Genomic DNA, 25,395 nt, shown 5'->3' on the forward strand with positions numbered 1-25,395 from the left:
CACCTATAGTCCCAGCTACTTGGGAGGCTGAGGCAGGAGGATTGCTTAAGCCCAGGAGTTTGAGGTTGCAGTGAGCTATGATGATGCCACTGAACTCTGGCCCAGGTGACAGAACGAGACTCTGTCTCAAAAAAAAAAAAAGAATTGATGGATGGCATTCAGGGTTATAGTGAGCTAAGACTGTGCCAATGCACTCCAGCCTGGGTGACACAGACCCTGTCTCAAAAAAAAAAAAACAACTAACTGATGGGCTGAGTGGACCACCCCACCCACTTCTGCCCTGGAACCTGGCCAGCCCACCCTCCTTGTGAACAGGGTGTGCTCCCAACAGAAAGAAAGAATGAGAAGGAGAGGGAGAGAGAGGAGAGCAAGAGAGACGGCGTATCTGTAAGAAAAGTCAGTATATTTATGGTTTGCTTTATAAAAGTTACTATAATACAATGGTACATAGTATTGAATTCACAAAAATATGAACAAATATTTACAGCAAGACACACTCGCAACGGAAACACTTCTCTTCAAAACAAGTTACATACGGATGACAGAGTCTATACGCACAAACATCCCTAAAACTTATTGGTTCTCTTCTTTGTAGGGGGGAGGGAGGGAGAGAAAAGGAAACAAAAAGTAGCAGAGACCCCAGACTCTTCAAAAGCAGAGATCTGTTCAATGAAAATTTAAGAGTTTAAAGAAAAATGAGCCAACACATTTCTGAATTAATGCAAACCATTCTGGGGGTGGGGTGGGGGTTCCCGGGGGAGAGGGCGGGCCCAGTCCCTTAGTGGAGGCTGGCCAAGGTCAAAACTGGGCACCGTGGTTGGGCGAGGTGAGGCCAGGGGAAGGGTGAGGCTGGGCCACTCCCCTGGTGTCCTCACATCCCCGACTTTTATCGGGGAGGGTGGGGGGCCAGATTAAAGACAGCCCCTTGGGGGCTGCGCAAGTAACTTAAATCAGCCATCCCTACAAACTACACATTTTCTCATGTGAAAAATAAATATTTCCTCGGTTGCACAATTAGGCAGAAAACCGCAAACGGAAGAGAAGGTCGCTGCTGTGCCCAGGTACCCCCTCTGTGTCTTAATGCCACCGATTTCCTCAACCTTGAAACCGGGCAGGCACAGTCTCAAATAGAGAGGGCCTGGGGTGAAGAAATTAAAAAAAAAAAAAAAAAAAAAAACACAACAAAACCACCAACGACAAAAAAGAGAAAAATAACAATTCTTTGTACAGAATTTACATGATAACAAGCTTGACACAAGCTGAGATACCAGAGGCTCCGGCCGCCTGCGTCCCCCTGGAGCGCTCGCATCTTGGTGAGGACTCCTGGTCACAACCGTCACTTTCCAGAAATTATTTACACGCCTGCTCTGCTTTCTGGGGTACGGGGGTGGGGGGGGGGACTTGCTTTTGTGTGTGTCATTTTTTTTTTTTGTTATTGTTTTTTTGTTTTGGAAGTACAAAGAAATGAGCAAAAAAGTCTTCCCACATGTTTCTACAAGAAACAATGTTCCCAAGAAAAAGTCCTTTATGGCAGCCTATGTACAGAAGTTGGTTCTGACTCCAAAAACCTATATTTTCCCCTTTGTTTTGATTTTATACAAGCACAAGGAAAAAAAATTCCACGGAAATAAACCCTGAAGAGGATGGGAAGTTGGTAAAAAGGGTTAAAAGAAAAAAAAAAGCTGTCAAAGACTCAGATCTGAGTTTTAAAATCTTTTCCAAGATTTTCCTTTCTCTGGGAGAAATAGCCTGCTTGCTCTGAAAATAAATATGCTCTGGCCTTCCTGGGGTGAGGGGCCGCTGGCAGGGGGAGGTGGGGTGTGGGCCGGGGTGAGTGGGTGAAGCTTATAAACAACAAATGCCACATGCAGACGGTCAGACAACCCGTAATGGCGGGACTGGGGGACCCGCCTGCCCTGGGAGCCCCCCTCGCGCCCAGGGTGAAGGCAAGGGCAGAAGAGAGGGGCGACCCTTCCCAGCGCCCCCTGCCCGCACTGGGGCCTCCAGGAGGCTCCCTCGTTGCTGGCATCCGAATGAGAAAGTAAACATTGAACCCAAGTTTGGGGGTGGAGGGGTGTGGGGTGGCAGAGACAGCCCAGAGAGGAAATTCCTGCCTGGGCCCAGCTCGGCTCCGCCAGGGTCTGCCCAGGCAAATGGCGCCCCCAGGCTGCCGGGGAAGGGACAAGTGGGGGAAGGTGTGGGGTCTCCTCACTGTGTCCACGGACAGAGAGGGGGGCCTTCCAGGTACGTAGTGTTCCGAGGTCAAGGCCGCTGGCCCGGCCTCCACCTCCTCCCTGCAGCACCCGGCCCAGTGCCCGGGCCAGGAAGGTTCCAGAACACAGGCCGACACCAGTCAAACCGAGGCCTCTGCAGCCCCCAGCGGGGTCCCCTCTCTCTGACTTTGCCTTCACATTTCAACGGTTAAAACGTTTTTTCTATGATGAGGAAGAAAATAAAGAGAGGACAAAACAATGTAGCAGCATTCACGGGAAGAGGCTGAGGAGAGAAGACAGGGAGAGATGAAGAGAGAGGTGGAGAGGGGTGGAGAGGGGTGGGGAGAGGGGTGGAGAGACACACAGAGAGGAGTTTATGTTGGAGTTAAACAAAAATCCTGAAAGGAGCATTTTTTAAAAAAACGAAAGAGACATGGGCTGGACGACAGAGAAGCCCTTTCCCGCTGGGGGGCTGGAGCCGCGGGGTCCTGGGGGTAGTGTTGGGGGCGCCAGGCCCTGACATGGCCGCTGGGCAGAGGACAGCACCTGAAATGGGGGTGGGGGGCGGGGCCGGGCCCCGGGCCGTGGGGTCTCCGCTCCAGAGTCCCGGGCGGCAGCTGACATCCTTCGATTTTGGCACCGGGGCCTAGTTGAGGGTCCCCCGGCAGTTCTCGGAGCCGCAGAGGCAGGGGATCTTGACGTCCTCAATGGGGAACTTGTAGTCATAGGTGATCTCCTCGTTGACGTTGATGTGCTGCTTCGAGTAGATGACGATCTTCTTCTGCGACTCCACTGTGATCACCTTGGCATAGCAGTTGGGCTGCGGGAGAGGTGAAAGCGGAAGATGAGCCCCCGACCCAGCCAGGCCCCCGGCAGCGCAGCCCCCGCAAACCCAACCAAGCCTGTCCTCGAGGCCTGACTTATTTCCACATGACACCCCTCCCGCCTACTTACTCTCAGCCTCAGCCGCCCCCCACCTGGGTGACAAGGACCCCTTGCCGCTGATCCTAAATAATGACGATGTTAAGTGTTATTTCCCAGGGCTCCCATTTTCGTTCATAGCGCCAGTGACTCCCAAATCCATATTCCTAATCCAGGCCTCACTTCTGGGCTCTAGACAAAGCGTCAGCAAACCAGGGCCCCCAGCTGCCTGTTTTTGCAAATAGTTCCGTTGGCACATGGCCACACCCACTCACCCATTCATTTGCATATCATCTGTGGCTGCTTTTGTTACAGCGGGTGGCAGCGATACATAGTTGCTACCGAGATCATCTGGGCCACAGAGCCAAAAACATTTACTATCTGGCCCTTTACAGAAAAGGGTTGCCGGTCCCTGCTCCAAACCCCTAAAGTTTGAGTATCTGCTATCTGCCGGCAGCAGCTCCGGAAGACACCTTTGAACCAAATTCACGATCTGCTCCTGCTCTGAGCAGTGGCCACATCACTCACCAGGCTCCAGAGCCCCCGCCTCCCAGCGTCCCCCTTGGCCAGTGCCCAATCTGACCCGCCACATCCAGTGGGCTTTACCGCCTAAGGACCTCTCAACTCTGCCCACTATTCTCTCTCCCTTCGCTGCCACTAGCCACACTCAGGGCTCCACCCTTGCTCACCCCTGACCCCGTTGCCAGTGAAACCTTTCCAAAAAGATGGCAGATCCTGTCCCCCCCATGGCTCCACACCTCCCAGTGGCCTGCTTCGATTTTTAGAGAAACTTGGGTCCTCAGCTTGGCTGATGAGGCAGAGTGACTTGGCCACCCTCGACCCGCCCACCCCATCTCTCACCCCTGCCCCCTGGCTGTCTCTCAACTAGGTGTTCTCCCCACTGCCCAGGCCCTTTGAACATCCATTCCCTTTGGCCAGAACACGTGCCCTGCTCTCTTCATCTGGCAATTCCCTCTTTCCCCTCAGATCTCACAGGATAGTCACAGAAAAGTCTCTACCCCCAGCCCAGACAAGTCACAGTCATGCCAGCTGGCACGTCTGGAGAAACTGCTTGGGCAGCACACTCAAAAGGGCCCATGTGTGGTAACCCTTTCGGTCCTCCCAACAACCTACAAGGAGGGACTGCTAGCGTCCCCAGTTTACAGATAAGCAAACTGAGGCACAGAGACATTAGGTAACTAGTGTCCGGTAACGCACTAAGTAGCGATGCCAAGACTTGAACCCAGAGACGGGGGTATCCACCCCGGAACCGGCCTACCTCCTGCTCCGAGCTGCCTGCGCTTGTCCTTCAGTATGCGCTCGTCACTAGCCACAAGTGGCTATTTAAGTTTAAAGTAATTAAAACTAAATATAATTTAAAACTTGGTCCTTCAGTTGCACTGGCCACACTGCAAGTGCTCAACGCCATGTGTGGCTAATCTACGTCACTGGACAGCACAGACACAGAGTGCTTCCCCCACTGCGGAAAGTTCTGCCGGACAGCTTTGCCCTAGGAGGGCTGAGCCTGACCAGTGGAGGCACAGAAAGACACCCAGCACAGAGAACTGCACAATTATCGATTAATTGAACCAATCACTTCTTGAGCACCTTTAGTCCCTTACATGGCAACAAAAGTCTCACTGTGCCCATTTTACAGATGAGAAAACTGAGGCTCCGAGGAGAAAGGCTCCTTGGACAAGGCCTCACATTCCCTATCCGCCCCCTGCAACCCTTGGCCGACCCAAGCCTGGGAAGGAGGCTGAGCTGATCCCATGCCAGGGGCTTCCAAGTCCTCCTGGCACAGGGGGAAGGGCAACGACGGCCCCTTGCTGGGCACTCACATTGCAGCTGTGGTTAATGAAGCGAGCGAAGTTGCCGCACTTGGTGGCATCGATGATGGTGTCGTGGTCCACCCGGAACATGTAGCTGCTACCGATTCCCTCATCCTCATAGCGTTTCTCCCGCATGTCCGCAATCACCTGACCAAGACAGGGTGTCAGTCTGGGGCTGGCCCACCCCGGGCCCGCTGCAGCGCCTGTCCCATGGCGCAGTGCCTACCTGGCGGATGTTCTGGCCCACATACTCGATGACCATCTCATCGGCTGCGATGGGCTCCATGGCAAACAGGCCCCAGTCGTGAATGTGACTCTTACAGAATTTGAGCTTCTTCTTCCGGAACTGGAGGAGGGAGAGAGAGGAGAGGTGAGCCCTGGTCTCAGGTCCCACCGCCACCCCTGCTGCCCTGGGAGGGGCCAGGCCTCACCTTGAGCTGGTTGAACTTGAGCAAGTCGCTGTCACAGCTGCCAGTGAAGGAGGACAGCAGGCGGCGCTGCTCTGAACGCCGCTCCGAGCCTGCCCGAGTGGACGCGTGGGGCTGGGCCGGGATGCTCATGCCCTGTGGGGACCGGCCAAGGACCGGTGTGTGGCTTAGTAGTGTCTGGGGGACCCATCACGCCCTTGGCAATTCTACCCTGAGCTCTGGGTCTCAGTCATCCCCAACATCCAGGGCTCCTTGCTCTGGGCTTCTCTGGGCTTGTCTGTCCCCAATTGTCACTGTTTCCCGGCCTTCTCCTTCCCATCAGTAACTGAACGTGCTCAAGTTCCTCCCATCTTTAAAGTAACTACAACGCCACTTTCTCTTGACTTTTGCTGTCTTTTCCCTGTCTTGGCTGAAAGTTTTGAAGGATGGTGAGTGTCTACCCCAACTGTTCCCCCCGCCTTCTGATTCCCCCCACACATTTGAAGTCACAGGTACTTCCCACACCTGACACCCTCGGCCTCAGCACCACCCATTAACCCCTGGGGCGTCCCAGGCGTCTGCCCCTGCCGTGGCCTTCGATCACCACTTCCATCCCGAGACACCACAGTTCAGGTCCCCGGGTGGGAAACCCCCGCCCTGGCTCTACTGTACCCATACGTCTGCCTGCCAGACCTGCTCTACCTGGATGTTCCAGAAACCCCAAAACTCCAGCTGTCCCAAAGTGAAGGTGCCACCTGCCTTCCCACCTCAGGGCTTGACATCCGGCTACCCAGTCCCCCAAGCCAGACACGTGTCCAAGCCCTCTCACCGATTCCCTTGTCTCCCGTACACAATCTAGCCCCAGTCCCTCCATGCCACCCCCTAACACGTACCCACTTTCCTCCTCACGGCCCACCCAAGTCCCACCGCCCTCAGGTAGCAACCCCAGCAGCCTCCCCAGACCCCTGCAGTGTGAGCTTCAAAAACCACAGAGCAAACCACGTCAGTCCCACCACTGCTCTCAAAACCCTGCCTCGGCTTGCCACCACCCACAGAACACAGGTCCAACCTTGTCACCATAGCCCCCAGGACCCTGATGACCTGTCCTGTCTCTCTGGCCACAACTGGCCTTTCTTTTCCTCTCTCGCACTGCTGAGGTCCTGCCTGCCTCAGGGCCTTTGCACCTGCCATGTGTGTGACCTACTAGAGTCAGCGAGCCCCTCTCCTGTTTTTTTATTCAAGTCTTTTTCGACTTCTGTCGTCTCTCCCCATTACGTGTGGCTCGTTCCCTTGCTTTATTCAGGTAGAGCTCAAACATGACCCCCCGACCCCCGCCTCGCCAGTACCTAAGCCCTGCTTCTGTTTTCTCCACAGCTTTCTCTCCGCCCGGAGTCATGGGCTTATTTGTTCTCTTGATTATTTCCTGCCTCCGCTAAAATATAAATCCCGTGAGGAAAAGGATTCTGTCTTACTCATTGCTGTAGCCCCAGAAGAGTGCCTGGTACCTAGCAGGTACTCGATAGCTGTTCCCCGAACTAAAAAAAGAATGGATGAATCTTCTAGAAATGCACCTCTACTCACATCTCTGATTAAAACTCCTTGGAGGTGCTCCAGCACCAATGGGACAAAGACCAGCTCTTTCCTGGCTCCCAGGCCCCGCCCACCCCTTGCACCTGGGGACCCAGGTGACAGGTACTGTATGGCAGCCCCTCCCGCTCCGCAACCGCTCACACTGCCTAGTGCCCCTCCCAGGAGGCTCCGGTGTGTCCGGGCACCTGAGGGCAGTACCTGGGTGTCTGCAGGGGGCTCGTCGGTGCTGGCGCGGCTACTGTTGAGGTATCTAAGCTTGTCCTTCTTGTCAATGGTGTAGAAGCCCTCGCTGCGGGCACAGCCCGTCACGTGCTCGCGAATGCCATCGTCCCGCTTCTTCTTCTTAGCTGAAGAGAGGCTGGTAGGTGGGTGTGAGTTAAGGGTCACATGGATGTTCTCTGAGGGACCCTCCTGGTCCCTTGGGAGACCTGTCCTGCTGGGCCTGGCCTCCCCACCCTCAGACCACTCCCATGACACCTCCATGCCGCTGTCCACTGCCCAAGTCCACGGATGGTCAGTACACAGCTGCCTTGACCTGGGTGTTTCTTAACCACTTTCTGCCTTAGTTTCCCATGTGTAAATTAGATCAACAGTGATGCCTCTGTGAATGGTTAACCATGCTGAGAGGCCTTAGCTGAGCTGCTGACACAGAGTGAGCGCTCAACAAGTTAGTGTGCTACAGGGGGGATGACGACAGCTCCAACCTCATAGGGTTACGGTGACCAAGCATCAGGGTGGCATTGTGAACAGCCCAGATTCTAGAGCCAGATTTGCCTGGCTTCACATCTCAGCTTTGCCACTTTATTTTGTTTTGTTTTTGAGACAGAGTCTCGCTCTGTTGCCCAGGCTGCAGTGAGTGCCGCGGCGTCAGCCTCGCTCACAGCAACCTCAGACTCCTGGGATCAAGCGATCCTCCTGCCTCAGCCTCCCGAGTAGCTGGGACTACAGGCATGTGCCACCATGCCCAGCTAATTTTCTTTTTTTTCCTATTTTAGTTGCCCAGCTAATTTCTCTCTATTTTTAGTAGAGATGGGGTCTCACTCTTGCTGAGGCTGGTCTCAAACTCCTGACCTCAAGTGATCTTCCCACCTCGGCCTCCCTGAGTGCTAGGATTACAGGCGTGAGCCACTGAGCCCGGCCAGCTATGCCACTTTGTAGCTGTGGAGCTTCAGCCAGGTCAATCACCCTCTCTGATCCTCAATTTCTTTATATGTAAAATGGGAATTACTATAGCCTTGACCTCACTGGACTGTTGGAGGATTAAATTAGGTGATGAAGGGGCCAGGGTAAGTGAACCCTCAGCCAGTCTCTGATGCTGTTAAGTCATGTGATCCCGTTGTTACATTTGGCCCTGAAACCTGCTAACTCTGGGGGTGAAATGGGCCTGGCACAGAGGAAGTGCTGAAAAGTGCCAGAGATGACTCACTACAGAGCCTGGCGTGGTGCACAAACACTGCTTAGGAGGTGACAGTGACACATGCCATTGCCTTCAAGTGTATCGTGGACCACTATGGATGGGGGGCAGGGGGATGGGGCCCAGAGAGGTGGGCAAGGATTTCCTTCATCCTAGCAGGTGTGGCCCCCATGTCTGGCAGGATATAGGGATGGTAGACCCAGAGTGTGTCGTTGAGCCAATCCATGCCATTGTCTTGCTGCAGCAGCCGCTCATAGGTGACACACAGAAAGCGAATATCTTCCTCGTCGATGCCACCGTTCCAGATGTCATACAGGATGGTCATCTCCTCAAACTCTGAGCGGGGCCGGAAGAAGGGCTGGGGTGGCGAGAGCTCGGGCGAGGCAGAAGCTGCCACCAGGTCCTCATGGCGCTTCTTAGGTGGCCGGCGCCATGGCCCCCGCGCCTTGGCCAGCTCCATGAACTCCTCAGTGACCTCATCGTGCCCACGAGGGCCTGGGGGGATGGCCTCAGAGGGCCACTGGTTGTCTAGCTCCTTGAAGGGCAGCTTGACAGGCTCCACAGGTGGTGGAGGCAGAGGCGGCGGTGGCTGGGGGGGAAGGGGCGGTGGGGGCGCTGGGATCCCCGCGTTCCGGAAGTCCAGGGTCAAGGTCCGCGGGTCATGGGTGCTGGGGAAGACGGGGCCCTGTGGCTGGCCTGGCAGGATCAGGATTTCCCTTCCGTGAGTGGCACCTGCTGGTGGCCGGACCAAGGGCCCATCCAGGGAGAGCATAGACGGCGGGGAGCGCCGGGGCCGGCCCGGCTTCCTCTTGATGGTGGGAGGGCAAGGGGCCAGGGTGGCGGGCAGCAGGGGTGGCAGCTGGGTGGGGGCCCGAGTCTGGGCCCGCAGGACGGGCACAGGCAAGGCCAGGGGCAGGGGCAGGGGCAGGGGCAGAGGCAGAGGCAGGCCCGTGTCCAGGAGCACCGGAGAGGCCAAGGGCCCGGGGCGCTCATCACGCCGCCCGGGCGGGAGGGGGCAGACGGGCAGGAGCAGGGACCCGGGCTCGGGAAAGGTGGGCGTGAAGCTGAAGTCCCGGCCAGGTGTCCGTGGGAGGCCCCCGCTGCTCAAGCTAGGGGACTGGGCTGGGTAGGAGAAGGGGCTACCGGGCACCTGTGGGGAGCTCAGTGACAGGCCGCCGCTGCCCCCTGACAGTGGGGGCTCCCCACCAGGTGTGGCTGGCACCGTCTCTGTGCTCTGCGACTTGGCCAGGCTGCCACAGAGGCCTGGGGTACGTGGGGGCTGGTCCTCGGTGGGAGGCTCCAGAGGGATGGATGGGGGAGGGGGCTCCACGGTCTCAGGCTCTGGTGGTGGGCTGGGTGGTCGGGGGGGCCGGGGGGGCCGGGGGGGTGGCAACGGTGGCTGCGGGGGCAAGGGGAGCATCATAGGGGGCTCGGGCTCCACTTCCAGGTCGTCCTCTGCAGAGAGGAGGGCAAAAACCAGACCATTACTGTTTGATTCAAACATCCCTAGGTGCCTACTATGTGCTTGATAACCACTAGCTCACCGCCCTCTGGGTCCCCAGGGGTCCTGTGAGCAGGGGACTGACTGTTCATCTACAGCTAAACCACTCAAGGGCCGCTCAGCAGCCCACCCAGTGTCAAACACACAGCAGGCCCTTCATAAATGTTGCTGGACTAAATCAAAGATGCGAGAGATGTGGTTGCCAGCCTGTCACGCTGTTCAGAACAAAGTTCCTGTGGCCCGAGAAAATTTGCTCTGTGATGGAATAAAACTCGACCAGTCTCTCTCCTGTAGGTCTTGTCAGAGCCTTCGAGACTTTTCTCTTAGCATTTATCTCCATTGTTATAGAACACATTTTCTAATTTGTCTGCTGTCATCTGTCACCCCCGCCTAGAATGTAAACTCCGTGAGGGCAGGTATTTGTCTGTTTGGTCCACTGTTCTATTGTTAGTGCCTAAAATAACACTGGAGACAAAACAGAGCCTTAATATTAAGTCAATATTCAAAGACTATGGTTAGTGGCTGATAAACAAAACAAAATATATTAAACAAAACACAGTTGTCCCCGAGCATACGAGGGGGATTGGCTCCTGGACCCCCGGGAATACGAAAATCTGCATATGCTCAAGTCCTGTAGTCGGCCCTGCAGAACCCACATACGTGAAGTTGCCCTCCATGTAAGAGGGTTTCGCATCTCATGAGTATTTTCAATCCATGTTTAGTTGAAAAAAGCCACATATAAGTGGATCTTTGCAGTTCAAACTAGTGTTTAGTGTTGTTCAAGATCAACTGTACAATAGCTTCCTCTTGAAGGACTTGCTCAAGCTGGGCACTAAACTGCACGTGGCTGTGCAGGTTAAATGGACTAAAATTACACAGCATCATATGCTCGGTTCCACGGTGCCACTGGCCACATTTTAAGAGCTCAGCAACAATGCTGCATGGAGAGGCCACCATAGTGGACAGCAGAGCCAGGGAGGCTTCCGCGTGGCAGCAAGTTCTATCGGACGGTGCTGTCAGAGCCGTTCCCACGCGCTGTGCAGCTCCATCACGACGGTGGAGGGTGCACACTGCCTGCAGCCCCTCACTGGCCCAGTGCCCCGGCGTCTGCCCCACCTGCCTGTCACTAAAGTGACTGTGGACACCTGGCATCCCTTTTTGGGAGCATCTCATGGGACCAGCAGTCCCAGGACCAGCATGGGGGAAATACTGGCACTGAGCAATGACAGGAGCGATGGTCCCCTTTGGGTTTGTCTACCACGTGCCAGACTCGCTCTGTCCCCACTCGCGACCCCACGAGGGAGCCACTCTGTTGATGCCGTGTTACAGAGGAAACTGAGCCTGGGAAGGTGAAGTGATTCGTCCCAGGGAGCCTGGCTGATTTGGAGCAACAGTGAGGACATCTTCCTTCCCTCCCTCCGCCCTCCCAGGGGGCTGTAGGTGTTACCTGGAGCTCGCTCAGGAGGCGACGGGGGCCGCGCCTCCACCTCCCCGGCAGGGGGTTCTGGAGACAGCATCTCGGCCCCCTCCTGGTTCAGGCCCGGCTCCTCGGGGGGCTCCTTGGTGCTCACAGGTTGTTCCACAGCCACAGGCAAAGGGGGCTCCTCCGGGACAGGGGTCGGCTCCTGGGGGGCCTCAGTCTCGATGTTCACCTCCTGTTCCGTGCTCAGCAAGTCCATCTTGGCAGGTGCTGCTGGGGCCAGAGGTGCTTCCTCCCCGACCTCCTCAAAGTCCTCGGGGCCTGCAGGAGCCACGGTCTCCTCAGCCATCATCACTTCCTCCTCCTCCTCCTCCTCTTCCTCCTCCCTTGCCGCCACCTCCTCTTCATCCTCCGAGGACGAGGAGGAGGACTCAGAGCTTGACTCAAAGTCGGAAGACTCGGAACTCTCACTGGAGGACGCTGCTTCAGCCTTGGAGGTCGCGAGGCTCGCAGTCTCTGGATGGGGCGACGCGTGAGGAAGCACCTTAGTGCCTGTGTGTCCCCACCCCGCGCCAAGCGCCTCACCAGAGGCCTAAAACTGGTGGCACCTGGGCCCAACACAGCCCCCAGATGTATGTGTGGGAGCGGGGTGTATGGTGTTAACTAGTCGTCATTGTTTTTTTTAAAGAGGTGAATTCACATAACATGAAATTGTTCATTTTAAAGTGAATAACTCCAGTGGCATTTAGTAACATTCATGATGTTGCGCAACTACCACCCCTACCTAGTCCCAAAATACGTTTATCAGCTCAAAAAGAAACCACATACCCTTTATTGAGCCCCTTTTAACGCCCCCTCCCTCAGCCCTGATCTACATTCTGTCTTGGCCGGGTGCAGGGGCTCACGCCTGTAATTCCAGCACTTTGGGGGGCCAAGGTGGGAGGATCATTTGAGGCCAGGAGTTTGAGACCAGCCTGGGCAACAAAGTAAGACTTGTCTCTACAAAAATTTTAAAAATTGGCTGGTGTGGCGTGCTGGTAGTTCCAGCTATTTGGGAGGCTGAGGCGAGAGGATCACTTGAGCCCAGGAGTAGGAGGCTGCAGTGAGCTATGATTATGCCACTGCACTCCAGCCTGGGTGACAGAGTGAGATGCTGTCTCAAAAAAAAAAAAAAAAGAAATAAAGAAAACAACAAAAACCTCTCTCTGGATGTACCCATTCTAGACATTTCATAGAAATGGAAACATACAACATCCTGTGTGTGTTTTAATGAGTCAAGTCCTTGAACACACAAAATCCTTCCCCAGAAGCATTTCCGACACTTCCTCAGGCTCTGCCCTGTCACAGAGAGGGACCCCGGCTGGGCCCGGCTTCCGCGGCCTCCCACTCACCTCCGTCCGAGTCCCCGGCTTCCTTCTCACTCGCCTCTGACAGGGCTGTGTCTTCGTCGTCATTCTCAGACTCATCCCGGTCATCACTGTCCTCATCGTCGTCATCCTGGGGGACAGGGACAGGGGGGCAGGGGGCAGGTGAGCCTAAGGGTCTGGGCCCCTCACCCAGCCCCACACCCTGAGGCCTCCCGGCCCTTTGGGCACCTTATCTGATGTGGATGAGGTTGAGGAGGAGGAGATTTGGCTCCTGGGGCCTTCCTCCTCTTCCTCTTCCTCCTCCTCCTCCTCCGCTTCCTCCTCCTCCTCTTCCTCCTCTGTGCTTTCCCGTTCCTCCTCCTTGTCTGAGGCCGAGGATGAGGGTGAAGTGGTGGAGGACCCCGAGGATGAGGATGCTGACGAGGATGACGACACCGACAAGGACTCCTTCTCGTCCTCCTCTCCACCACTGTCCAGCTCCAGGGGCCGCGCTGGCCGCCGCCGCACGCCCACACCCTTGGGGTCCCGCTTGGCCAGCTCGCAGGGGGCGTCCGCCACGTCCCGGTCCCGTTCCCGCTCTGACTCTGTGGGGAGGGAGGCGTGTCAGAGCTGGGCTGGGGGGATGGGGCAGAAGGGGCCCCCAGCACCCAGTGGGCGGACTGGGGGAGAGGGGCACAGCACAGACCTTCGTCTTCCTCATCCACGGAGGTTGAGGGCCGCAGCCGCTTCTGGTCGCCGGACGAGGCCGTGTCTGGCGGCTCCTTCCTCTTGACCTTGAAGGAGGGCAGGCGAATGGCCCCACGCAGCCCGATGCCCAGGCCCAGGCCCTCGTAGCCCAGGCCTTCGCCCTTGCCCCATGACTCCAGCAGGCAAGAGGCGATTCGGTCCTTGGGCTTCGGCCTGTCCTCATCCTTGTGCTCGCCCGACTTCACAGGGGTCAGCGAAGCCTGGGTGGAGAGAGGAGGGGACAGTGACCACAGTTACGGGGCTGCCACCAACCCTTTAGGAAGCCTTCCCTGAGCAACCTGCCTTCCTCTCGGCCATAGCAGCTGCCAAGGTAACCGTGCGCTCACTCTCCACACACCTGGCCACACTAGGCCATCACCTGGGAGGCTCCAGACCCTGCAGTTCTGAAATACTCTGCCTTCAGAGGGACGTTGTGAGAATTGACGAAAATAAACCACATTAAGAGCTTCACGTAGCACTTGAGGCCTGGTGGCTCTTTTTATTAGAATTACTAATGGAATAGCAACCAGTTGGTTCTATTACTAATCTTGCAGGGTCAATGTGATTAGGTTGAACCATAAAGAGTTGTGTATCGGTGACTTCAGATGGGCCGTTCTGGTTTTACTGCCCAGTTGTACAGGTGAGAAACAGGCTCTGACAGGTGTCGCTTACCTGAGCTGCAGAGAGCAAGCTCTTAGTCACAGCAGCATTTCCCAAAGCATGCTCTGGGGGGACAGCAAAGCTGATAACCGTGGTCCCCTCCGGGGGAAGGGGGGCAGAGGGGGCTGGGACGGAGGGTAGTGACCGAGGGATTTTATTAATAGAACGTTCAAGATGAAGTTCTCTCTTATGTGAACAGAAGCCAATCTGTGACCCCACAGACTGTAAGATTACAAATACCCCAGGAATGCGTTGAAAAGGAAAAAAGTGGTCAAGACAGGACTCCGTGTGAAAGAAGGCACGAGGGAGGGTGAGGTGGGCCAGGTTCAAAGGGCACCTCAGCTGTGGCACTACCTGCCGCAGCGCGAACGTTCTGCAGCTGTGCTGTCCTGTGTGGCCGCCACCAGTCACGTGTGGGGGTAAGCACTTGGAATGTGGCACATGCCAACGAGGAACTGAATTTTTTACTGTACTGCATTTTAATTAACTAATTAAAATTTGAAAGAGCCACATGCAGCTAGTGGCTGTGGGATCAGAGAGCACGGAGGGATCGGTAGCAGTGCTTCCTGTGACGCGTCCTAAGAGGAGAGGAGGGGTCTGGCCGGCCTGGCCCTGCCCCACTCCCACTGGCCACCCTGGGGCAGCCCGCACCCACCTTGGCCATCCGCTCCTTTTTGTCCCACCACTCGTCGAAGGCCCGGAAGGCCACCACCTCCACCATTTTGCGGTTCAGGTCACGCTTCATGATGGCCTTGAGCTCTTTGAGGACCACGAGCAGGACGCCATCCACTGTGGCCTTGTGTGGGTCCTCCTGACGGGGCACGTAGCCTGGTGGCGGCACTGATGGGTCAAACTTGGGCAGGGGCGGCCAGTGCTGCCCGCGGCCTGGACCAGTGTTGCCCAGGGAGAAGGGACCCCGGTAGGGTGGCAGGTTGACAAACTGTAGCCCTGCTGAGGCGGCAGCAGCAGCGGCGGCCATGAAGGGTGGGTAGGGACAAGCACCCTGGGCTGTCATCAGACGGCTCAGCATCTGTGTTTGCATCTGGAAGGACATGGGCATGCCGCCCCACTGGCCGCCCAGCACGTGGCTCATGTCCACCTGCATCACGGGAAACAGGCCCGGCGGGAAAGGGGGCAACGGTGGCAGGATAGGTGGTGGCGGGACGCCCGGTGGTGCTGGCAGGGGTGGCGGGGGCACTGTCACAGTGGGGTGGGCCGGAGGTGGCGGGGGTGGGGGTGGGGGCAGTGGTGGGGGCATAGGGAAGCCGGGCTGCGGCGGAGGTGGTGGTGGCGGTGGGGGTAGCGGTGGGAAGCCAGGCGGCGGGGGCAGCGGCAGGGTTGGGGCCAGCACAGAAGGGGCTGCCACGGCCGCTGCGCCTGGGGTCACCACCATGGGCTTGTGGCAGTCAGCGCTGGTTATGGGGGCCAAGGGCATCTCATCATCCGAGATCTCCATGTCCTCGCCCGAGGACTGCTGGCCCTGCACAGAGAGCGGGAAGAGAAGTCAGGTGAGCCCAGGAGGCCAAGCAGCTCCTAGAGCCCCTCCTGAGTCAAAAAGTCAGGGAAGCAGCCTCCTAACGAGACCAGCGAGCAGCAGCGTGGATTCCCAGCCAGGTGACCTTACACAAGTTACTCAACCTCTCCAAGCCTCAGTTTCTCCGTTTGCAAAATGGGCATCACAGTTCCTGTGTCACGGGGTTACCAGGAGGATTCATTCATTCATTCATTCATGCAACAAATATTCAATTAGTACCTGTGTGCCAGGCCCTGTTTTAGGTGCTGGGGACAAAGAGGTGAACAAGACAGACAAAAACTAACTCTCGTGGAGCTGAATTAGCAGGAAGGGGAAAGGAAAACCAGAATGAAGGTTGGACACATACAGCACATCGTGGAGAAAAAGAAGGTGGGGAGAGGGGCAGGACAGACCAAGGGAAGTGGATTCTGTTTCAATTTGTATTCAGAGTAGATAATACTAACAGTTAACACTTCTATAGTGCTTCCTACACATTTTCCGTACATTAACTCACTTATTCCTCGAAACGCCCCTATCATTATCTCCATTTTTACTGATGAGAAAATTGGGATACAGAGAGCTTAAGCAACTTGCCCAAGGCCACACAGCCAATAACAGATGGAACCAGATTTGAACCAGGAAGTGGCTCCCCCCACCCCCACCTGCGTTCTCAGTCTGCCTGCTGTCCTCCCTCTGTGACAGAGGTGACATTGGAGTGGGAGTGCGGGGTGTTAGCAGCACTCAGGGTTCATAAATATGAAGCATGTATTTATTTCTTTTCCCTTTATTATTTTTTTCACCTTGTCTCGTGACTGCACACTTGGTGTGGGCCAGTCTGGGGCTAAGTGCTGCAGGCACGTGCTGTCTCGTTTCTTATCTGCAGGAACACCTCGCCAGGTGGGGCTCTGCTGTGACCCTTTTTGACAGGTGAGGAGACACACTCAGAGAACCTCCACCACCACTCCAGTGGCACAGCCGGTCAGAAAGAGGGCTGGTGCCTGAGCCCAGAGCCCAGGGGTGTGCTCCAGGGTGGACAAAGGAGGACTCAAGGATGGCCTCTGATGGGACAGGCCCATTCACTTTTGGTCTGGGCTTTGGGGAGCTGGGTGCACAGGCCTGGAGCTGGAGGGAAGCTCTGGGGTCCTTACGGTGGGGTGGAGCCGGGAGCCAAGGAGGAGTGGGAGCAGGGGAGATGGGCCACCCTAACGCTTTTATCTCAGAACATGACAGAAGGTGGCTCAGGCCTTGCCCTGGGTGAACATGCTGAGGAGGAATAGAGCTTTTGTGGGTTGCAAGAGACAGGGAGTGCCTTTGAAGGCTGAGGTTACAAGGTCAGCGGTCAGACCTACAGGTGAGGGAGGCCTCCAGGGGAAACTGTGGTGGAGGAAGAAGAGGAATACCAAAGCCAGGCAGCAGCAGCAAGCTCTGGATTTGACTGGGTCTCTTCTACACACACGCGCGTGCACGCACACACAGGCTCTGCCTCTCAGGGTCCCCATGCACACGAGGGAGGGACAGGCAGGCTCAGCCAGACACTCAGAGACAACTCCCGGGGACATCTGTCCTGGACAGCGCCACTGAGCAAGGCGACAGAGCACAGAGGGTTAACCCGGCGCCGGCCGCCAGCCAATCACAGGGCGGCCAGACCCCGCCGCAGCCTCCCGCCCCGCCCTCCCTCCGCCCCTGGCCGGCGAGGAGCCGCAGAAATCTGCTGAGCACCGGGTGCCGGGGAGCTTCCCCAGGAGCCCTCACTTGAGCTGAAGCCCAGTGTGGCAGGTACTCTCACCCGCCCATTCGGCAGATGACGAAACCGAAACTCAGAGAGGGAAAGTGCCTTCCCCAAAGGTCACTTAACCAGTGACAGAGCTGGGACACAGGGCTCAAGGTAGAGCCTAAACTCTTAACCACCAGCCTCTGCGAAGAGGGGAATCTCAACCTTCACCCCGACTGGTGCCCCCTGCGTTGTTCCCCCCCAACCTGAGCCGAGGCTGGGACTGTGGGTGCAGCTCACCTGCCGGCTCAGCCCCGCGCAGCCCAGGTGCCGCTCTCCCGGCCGCCAGCAGGGGGCGCCCGAGGGCCGGCCCGGAGATCAATGCTCCAGGCTCCTGGGGCTTGAGCCCTGGGCCATCCCAGCCCCTGCTCTCAGGGCCTTAGTCTCCCCTTCCGTGCCACTGTAGGGGAGCCCATGCCCTCCAGCTACTCAGCCCTGGACCAGCTGGTGAGCATGGAAAACACCCCCCAACCCCAGGCAGTCCAGAGGGAGGGACGGAGGGAGGGCAGCAGGGCTGGTAACCCCCCGCCTCTGCACACCTGTCAACTCGCCCTGCCTGGACTCCTTGACGCCAGAAACCACTTCCCCAGAACTGCCTGGAGGCCCCCTGGAGCCCCAGCCACCTGTGGCCCCCTCCAGGGCAGGCCACGTTCCTCTCTGTTCCTCCCTCAGGCAGCAAACTGGTCTAATCAAAGAGCCCAGGAGGGGAGGACCCTCCTCTCCCCCGCCCACAGGGGCACAGAGCTCTATCTAAGCCCCTGAGTGCTCATGCCCGCCGGGCCCATGGGCTCCAAAGGAGGCCACCATGAGGGCCAAGGCAGGCGCCTGGACGGGGAAGGGGGCAGAGCAGAGCCAATGAAGATGACCTAACCCCCTCCCAAGGGAACCTGGCACGCAGCGCCCTCACCCCAACCCCTGGGTGGGACTTCCTGAGGCTGGAGATTTGGGCAATGAGACCGCCACCCAGCCCACCGCCACCCAGCCCACCGTGAGGTGAGGTGAGGAGCGGGTAGGGGATGGACAACTTTGCCTGCTTCTGGCCGTGTGTCTCCCGCTTCCCTGCCCCCTCCCCCCCCGCCCCCCCCCCCCCCCCCCCCCCCGCTAGCCTCTATCTCCTTTACCACCACCCCCCTCCCCAGCCAGTCAGAGAAGGCGAATTTCAATGCCCTCCCCACCTGTCATGGTTTCCCACCTCTTCGGAGGGCACCAGGCTCTAAGAGACAGTGCTCTGGAGCTCCCACCTGGCCCCGCCCAGCATAGTACTCTGGCCAATCCTCCTTCCCCAACGTGCCTGAGTGTCAGGACCAGCCCTGATCACTCCCAAGCCACCCAGCAGGGAAAGGGGCCCAGAATTGTCACCGTGGCCCGTACTCTTTAGGCTCTCAGCAAACTCCTACCAAAAAAGCTCAAGTCAAAATTTATCCCCAACACATTAAAGTCTTGACTCTCCTTGCCTAACAATGAGAGTACCAGAACTAGGCCAAGTTTTTCTTCTCCCGGTGGCTGCTAGGGAGCTCAGAGCCAAACCAGCTGCTCAGTCATAGCCCCTGGTGCTTTTTGCATCCTCATTATTCTCCAAATCCAATCTGTTACACCGGCTTCCCTGACCCCTGCTGCTTCTGTGTCTTAGCTAGTTATCCCATATGTTTGAAGGGGGAAAGACAGGGACAAAAGACAGACAGACAGACAGAAATGGTGGTACCTCATCCATCTTCTCTGAGGTTGGGGTCCTGTCTCCTGCCAGGTCCAAAGCCACCTCAGCAGTCTGGCCCAGAAGACCAGTGGGGTCTGGCGGGCCCGGCTCGGGTGGAGGCCGAGGCCCCAGGCCCAGGTCAAGCTCGTCGTCCTCATCGGAGTCGGGCAGTGGCGTAGGGCTGATGTCCTCCAGGCCGGTGCTGGAGGGGCGCGAGGAGGGGGGTGTGGGGCCGCGAAAGCCCAGCTGGGAGTTAGTGCCGAAGGGGGCCAGCGGGGAGAGCTGGGAAGAGGAGGAGGAGATGGGGCTGCCCTCCATCTGCAGCTCGGTGTCCGAGTCCTGTTCCCGCAGGAAGGGCAGCTTGGTGCGCTGCTCCTTCAGCAGCATCTCGATGCGTGAGTCTAGACTGTCATGGGGCTTCTCTGGCCCTGCAGGCGATGACTCCAGCGTGGGTGTGCCCGGGCTGTCACAGGGCTCGGGACTCCAGCCGAAGGTCGGCCGGCCTCCCAGCTCCATGCTGTTGGTGTCAGGGGGTGGTGGGCCAGGTGGCGTGCCGGGCTTCTCCTTGGCCAGAGGCTCAGCAGGAGGCAGGGGTGGGGGCACAGGTGCCCTCCGGAACTCCCCGCTGTCACGGGCCCCAAAGGCGGCTGTGGCAGTGGGCTCCTCGGGGGGTGGGGGGAAAGGGGGCGCCAGGGTCTGATACGGAGAGAAAGCGGACTTGAACGGAACGGAGGTTGCCTGGGCAGGCGGTGGAGTATGAGCAAACGTGGCCGAATCCTGTGGTTGGACCTTGAAGGGAGGGCCACTGCTGCCCCCACTGCTGCTGACTGCCCCGAAGGGGAGGTCCGAGGAGCCCCGGAAGGCGGCCGGAGCCCCAGCCACTGCAGTGACCGCAGGAGAATTATGGACATAATGATGCTCGAGGCGACGGCTGTAGGCATCCGTGAACTTGCTCTCGTGGCGTCGGGCCTTGAAGGTTGCTGTGGGGTCCTGGCTGAAGAGGTAGGAGGGTGTGGGCTGGCGGCTGGAATAGCTAGAGTCCTGCGAGAAGGGGGTGCCCAGGCGTGGTGTGAGCGGGGTGCCCTGTCCATAGGAGTTAGGTGTGTCCAGGCGGCAGCTGGAGTAAGCAGTGTCCTGGGAGAAGGGTGTCCCACCGCTATTGGGGGTGACAGAGGAGGAGCCGGAGCCACAGCCTGCAGACAGGCCACCATCCTTGAGGCGCTTCAGGGCATCTGACAACTATAGAGAGAAAGAAAGATGTTAGACCACTGGGGGAAAAGGCGCAATGGAACAGGGCTGTTTTCCCTTCTCACTCTGGCCGCTGGGGGACGCAGCGCCAGACTGCTGTAGAACTGCAGCATGAGGAACACACATGGGGGAGACTGAGAAGTGACAGGATGTTCCTAACTTTAACCTTAGGGACAGCGAATTATCCTCAGGGAACCTTGAGGGTTTTTCCTCACCTCAGAAGCAGAGACCGAAGATGACCCAGACATCTTGGTTTAGGCTGGGACTTCCTTCTTGTCTCAGGCTGTCAGAAATCAAAGACCTTCCAGGCAGGGGTATGACCAAGTCTGGTCTTGGGAGTGAGAGGATGGCCAAGGGCTTTGTTTCTCCCAGCCTCGTTTTTGGATTTAAATAGTGTAACATAGGAAAGTGCCTCCTGAACCACCCAGCTGGCCAGCAAGTAAGCAGACTTTCACTCCTGAGCATGCAGGGTAGATGCTGGGGGAGGACTGGGCACGAGAGCTGTCCCAGTGAGTGCCCTGGGAGGCAGTGGCTGGGAAGGAGCCAGTCTTGCTCTGGGAGGGGGTGCCTGAACTCTGCTTTTGGGAGCAGGGGTAGAGGCGTGCCCAGGACACCAGACACTAAGGACTCTGGACCCAGTAATGTTTCAGCATCGACATGGAAAAGCGGACTCTGGGTCTGTGGGAATCCCAGGCTATGACGGGGAGGGCTGGAGGGAGGCGCTCTGCGAGGGCTGGAAGCCACCAAGAACATGACCCACCCCAGGGGAGCCACACTGAAGGAAGCTCAGGAACACAGGGCTTTGGGACCCTGCTCTGTTCCTGCGGTGGGCGTGGCCAGGCTTCACTGCCCCCAAGCCTTGGTCTCCAAAGCTGGAGATGGAGGGGTTTGGGGCGGTGGAGGGATTCTCATCAGAGAGTAGGTGAGGCTTTCCAGAGGTGGGGGGGCACATTAGGGAGCTGGCAAAGGGGAGAGTGACAGCGATAAACCCACCTGCAGGGTCTCGTTCACGATTGGAGAGACAGCGTCCAGCTCCCCCACCGGGAGCGTCTGGGGGGTGTATCGGCCCGTGACCAACAGTTCGTAGAACCGCATGCGGGTTTCCCCTGTGGGTGGGCAGGGGAAGGGGGGCTCGGTGAGGCTCCAGGGTGGGGCAGCCCACAGGGATTCCAAGCTGCTTGGCATTCCCATGGGTCCCCTGTGCCTGAGACCCCAGGCCTGGTGATGTTGTGTGAGCCCAACTGACTTCCCACCCCCTCAGCACCTCACTCAGGATCAACAACGCTGCTACACTGGATGATTTTTCTGATCCTGAGATGCAGAATTTAATGCCTCCTGGGGCTGGGACTCCCCCAAACCCAGACCCAGAATTACCACCCCCAACACAAAGCCCCTTCCCATTACCTGGGCCAAGGTGTCCCAAGAAAGAGTCAGGTCTCCCCCCTCTTTTCTCCCTCCTACTTAACAGCCAGGGGCTTGTAGCAAGAGAAAGGGAAGCCTTGGGAACTGACACAGAGGTGACAGTTTGTTAAATATCTGGGGCCAGGTGACCCACAGAGTTTGCAAAACACAGTCTAGTAGCATATTACTGTGAACTCCACAAGCTTCCAACCAGGCTGAGGGCCCCAAGTTGCCCAGGGGACTGCCTAGAGGCCTGCACTGGAACCCTCTACCCCTCGGCAGAGAGAGGCCTTTACAGACCTGGGGCCCCAGGTTATCTATATTTATAGAGCCCCAGAGGCAGCTGCTTACATATGCAAAGGAGACCATTCCTGGAGCTACACTTTACACTTTACTGGTCTCTTTCTTGAAATACAAACTTAGGTGGCAGTCTCTGAGGGTTTTTGCGTTTGGGTTTTTAGTTTTTGCAGAAATGAAATTTTGGTGAGACCTGGCTGCTCTTTAAGATGTGGGCACGTGAGGGGTGGGGGAGGGGCTCCACGTTGGAGCCTCAGGAAGGAATGGGGCTCCCGTCGCCCACTGGGGTATGAAAATTTAAGAGTCTTTTCTCCCCCCACAGAGATTGACAAACTGGGGGAGACACAGAAAGAGGTATGGGCTTGGCAAGTGTGGCATAACCACGCTCACCCAGGACAGACGCAGTCAATACATTCTAATCATTAAAAGCAAAAAAAAAAAAAAGTCTACATTTTCTTGTTTTGGGTTTGGTGTGCCCTGGTTGCCCCTAAACCCTGTGCTCATGAAACCCCTGGAAGCTGTATTTAAGCTGTATCCCTCCCAGGCAGAGCTTCCCAGGGACCCCAGTGGGCTACAGACCCAATGGTGTCTGCCACAGGGCTGGCTGATCCTCAGAACAGTAGGCACCTTCTTTTATATTGGTGGAAACTCCCCTAGAAGGGTCGCAGGCAAACTCTGGGGGATATCCTAGAGTCCTGCAAGCCCCTCCAGCCAGTATCCTGGAGGAGTCCCCGCAGACCCAGCGGGTGGGAGGTGTGGCTTCCCCAGCCTGGCTCTCCCTGCAGCCAGCTCAGAGCTAGCACCCAGCGGGATTCCCGTGCAGGGGAGGTGCTGCGGTCTCTTTAAGAGAGAGAAGGGAAGACACAGTGTCAACCCTTGAGCACCGAGAGCACCCTGCTCTGCTCTGGCCACTCTATCAGGAACATTATCAATGAAACACTGGCAGCCCCAGATTGGTTCCCATTTCCAGGGGGAAGGGGCCGGGTGGGGAGCAGTTACCCTGGATCCTTAGAGGATTCTTTTGAGTTGAGAGACTTTCTCTTTATGTATTTAAAGGCATCCTAGTGGCTCTCCTTCAGCCCCCCACAAATAAACAAACTGCCTCCTCCCCTAACACAGACACAACACTGGGGACTGTCTAAACCCAGGCCACCAGGGCTCAGAGAGGGGCCCTGAGGGGTGTCAGCGGTGGGGAAGCCTCCGGGTGGTCCCTAAGGGTTCGGTGGCCAAGGACCAAGCACATTTGGTAAATTATACCTGTCTCCTAGCAACAGACAACACATTTAGCTGCACGTGACTCTACCCCTCAGGAGGGGGCAAAAAATAAGGTTGTGGGGGGATTCTGAGGAAGAGGGGAGCCTCCCAACACTGCAGGAAGGGGGCACTAGGAGGGAACTCGGTCAGGCTGACAGGTCTCCCTGCGGCTCCTCCCCGTGGGCCGCCTGCGCTGGCCTCCACTTACCTTTAGTGTCCAGCTCCACGTGGATAATGTTGCCCATCACCGAAGTGCTATGCAAGTGCTGAACAGCTTCCTTGGCTCCCCTGACGGTGGCAAAGACCACCTTGGCGATGCCCAGGTGCTTCTTGGTCTTGGGGTTGTACAAAATCTCCACCTCCTCCACCTCCCCATACTTCTTGCACATGTCCCTCAGGAAGTTTTCTCGGATGTTATCATTCAGCTTGGCAAATGTCACCTGCTTCGGAGGCACCGGGCCCACGTAGAACTCATCGATCTGGCCGAGGGGGAAGGGAGTTTGGAGAACATTGAAACCGAAGGGAAAACAGCATTCCCCACTGGCCCGTCCGTTGAAAACAATGAAGGGTAAAAAATAAAAAAAAATAAAAAAATTTGGGAAAAAAAATGCACGCGGGCGGGCCCGGGAAGCGGAGGATTAAATCGTTTGGAACGTGGAAGTCCTCTGGGTTCGGAAGAAAAGGGGAAAAAGAAACAGTTTCTCTTTCCCCACCCCCAACCCATTCTGGCCTCCTCTTCCTGCTGCCGGTCAGGGGCAACCCCTTGGGCTAGGAAGTTGTCCCCCTAAAGCCACGAGGCTCCGAAAGGGGGTGGGTCCCAGGGCCAAGCTCCTGGGCGGGCAGGAGCCAGGTGGGGACCCGGAGCCCCCAGCTGAGCGGGCGGGACACTGTATCAGCGACTTGATTACAGTTTCTCTGAGTGTTATTTTGTTTACATTAGCCGAGAGGGGACGCCCCTCTCCGCAGCACTCTCCCCCTCCCCGCCAAAACTTCCCCGGTCCCGGACGGCGGGAACTCGGAATCCGGCTGGGCTCGGTCAGAACTGGCGTTATTTTCGAACTCGGGGTGGGGGGGGGCAGGGACCGCGGGGCAGGGGGAGGGGTCCTACTTTGAATTTGGGCACGGACAGCTCCAGCTCCTTGTTCTTCGTCCAGATCCCGACGACCCGGGGATCTTCGACAATTTCCACCGGGCGGTTGCTGGACATCTGTGGGGAGAAATGGGGGGGGCGGGATGGGAGGGCTGGTCCCCCTCCCCAGGGACAGGGGTAGACCCCCTTCTCCAGGCACTTGTCAAACTCCAGGGCTGGGGCCCCGGCTGACAGTTGGCCGGGTGGCCGGGAGGGGGGATCTGTGGCGCTCGGCCCCTCTGCCCCGGCGCGGCTGGGGGGCGGGTGGGGGAGGCGGGAGGCGCGCCGGCTACTCACCGCCAGGCTGAAATGCTGCCCATCGTAGCGGTACAGTTTATGATGCCCCTTTTTCAGAGCCGGGTCAATCATCAACTTGTAACTTCTCCAATGGTGGTTCCTCCTCTCGCCCGAAGGGCCGGGCTGCGGCGGGGGCTGCTGGTGGTGGTGGTGGGGGGGGTGACTGTTCTCCATGCCGTTAACCCAACCTGAAAACGAGCAAGTTGTTGTCGTCTCCGCCGCGGCGGCGGCGGCCGCTTCTACTCACACGCGAAAGAATCAAATCGGCCAGCCCCCACCCCCTCCCACCTTACCAGCTCGCCCCGAAAGGAGCTGTCTCGCTGGCTCCCCCCAAAATAAGAACGGAGCGAGAGAATAACCCTTCCGGGAGAATTACGCGCCCGCCCGCTCGGCCACCGTCTCGGGACTCCAGCCAGGGGGTCCCGGGGGTCCCCGCTGCGGGCCGGCGGGGCCCGGGGCTCCCGGAGGACGCGGGCTCCGGCCCATGGTGCCGCCCGGCCGCCCGGCGTGGCGCCCGCTCGCTCGCTCGGCCCGGCCGGGGCGCGGGGCTCGCGGCAGGCCTGGCGCCGCCGCCCGTCCGCCCTCCCGCGCGCTCGGGCCGGGGCCGGGGGCTCGGGCCGCCCGGCTTCTGGCCTCGGCCTCTCCCTCCCCGCGCCGCGCTTACATCCCCGCCGGGCGCCGGCCTCCCCGCGCCGCCAGCCAGTACATGGTGTCCCCCGCGGGAGCCGAGGCCGGGGCGGC

General features: G+C 57.8%; 1 protein-coding gene across 1 annotated transcript; it reads right to left on the reverse strand.

Moving 5' to 3' along the window:
• Positions 1-1,177: 1,177 nt before the first annotated feature.
• SETD1B (SET domain containing 1B, histone lysine methyltransferase) lies at positions 1,178-25,386 on the reverse strand. Its single transcript, XM_069496933.1, has 17 exons — positions 25,319-25,386; positions 24,655-24,842; positions 24,337-24,435; positions 23,437-23,707; positions 21,270-21,382; positions 19,038-20,267; positions 14,707-15,531; positions 13,351-13,612; positions 12,894-13,249; positions 12,690-12,795; positions 11,326-11,814; positions 8,564-9,832; positions 7,162-7,328; positions 5,398-5,529; positions 5,193-5,312; positions 4,976-5,113; positions 1,178-3,033 (listed from the first exon to the last, which is right to left on the reverse strand). The coding sequence occupies exons 2-17, from the start codon at positions 24,826-24,828 to the stop codon at positions 2,860-2,862; spliced, it is 5,925 nt and encodes a 1,974-aa protein (XP_069353034.1). The 5' UTR covers positions 24,829-24,842; positions 25,319-25,386; the 3' UTR covers positions 1,178-2,859.
• Positions 25,387-25,395: the final 9 nt, after the last annotated feature.

Source organism: Eulemur rufifrons, chromosome 21 (assembly GCF_041146395.1).
Source record: "Eulemur rufifrons isolate Redbay chromosome 21, OSU_ERuf_1, whole genome shotgun sequence".
NCBI classification, from domain to species: domain Eukaryota; kingdom Metazoa; phylum Chordata; class Mammalia; order Primates; family Lemuridae; genus Eulemur; species Eulemur rufifrons.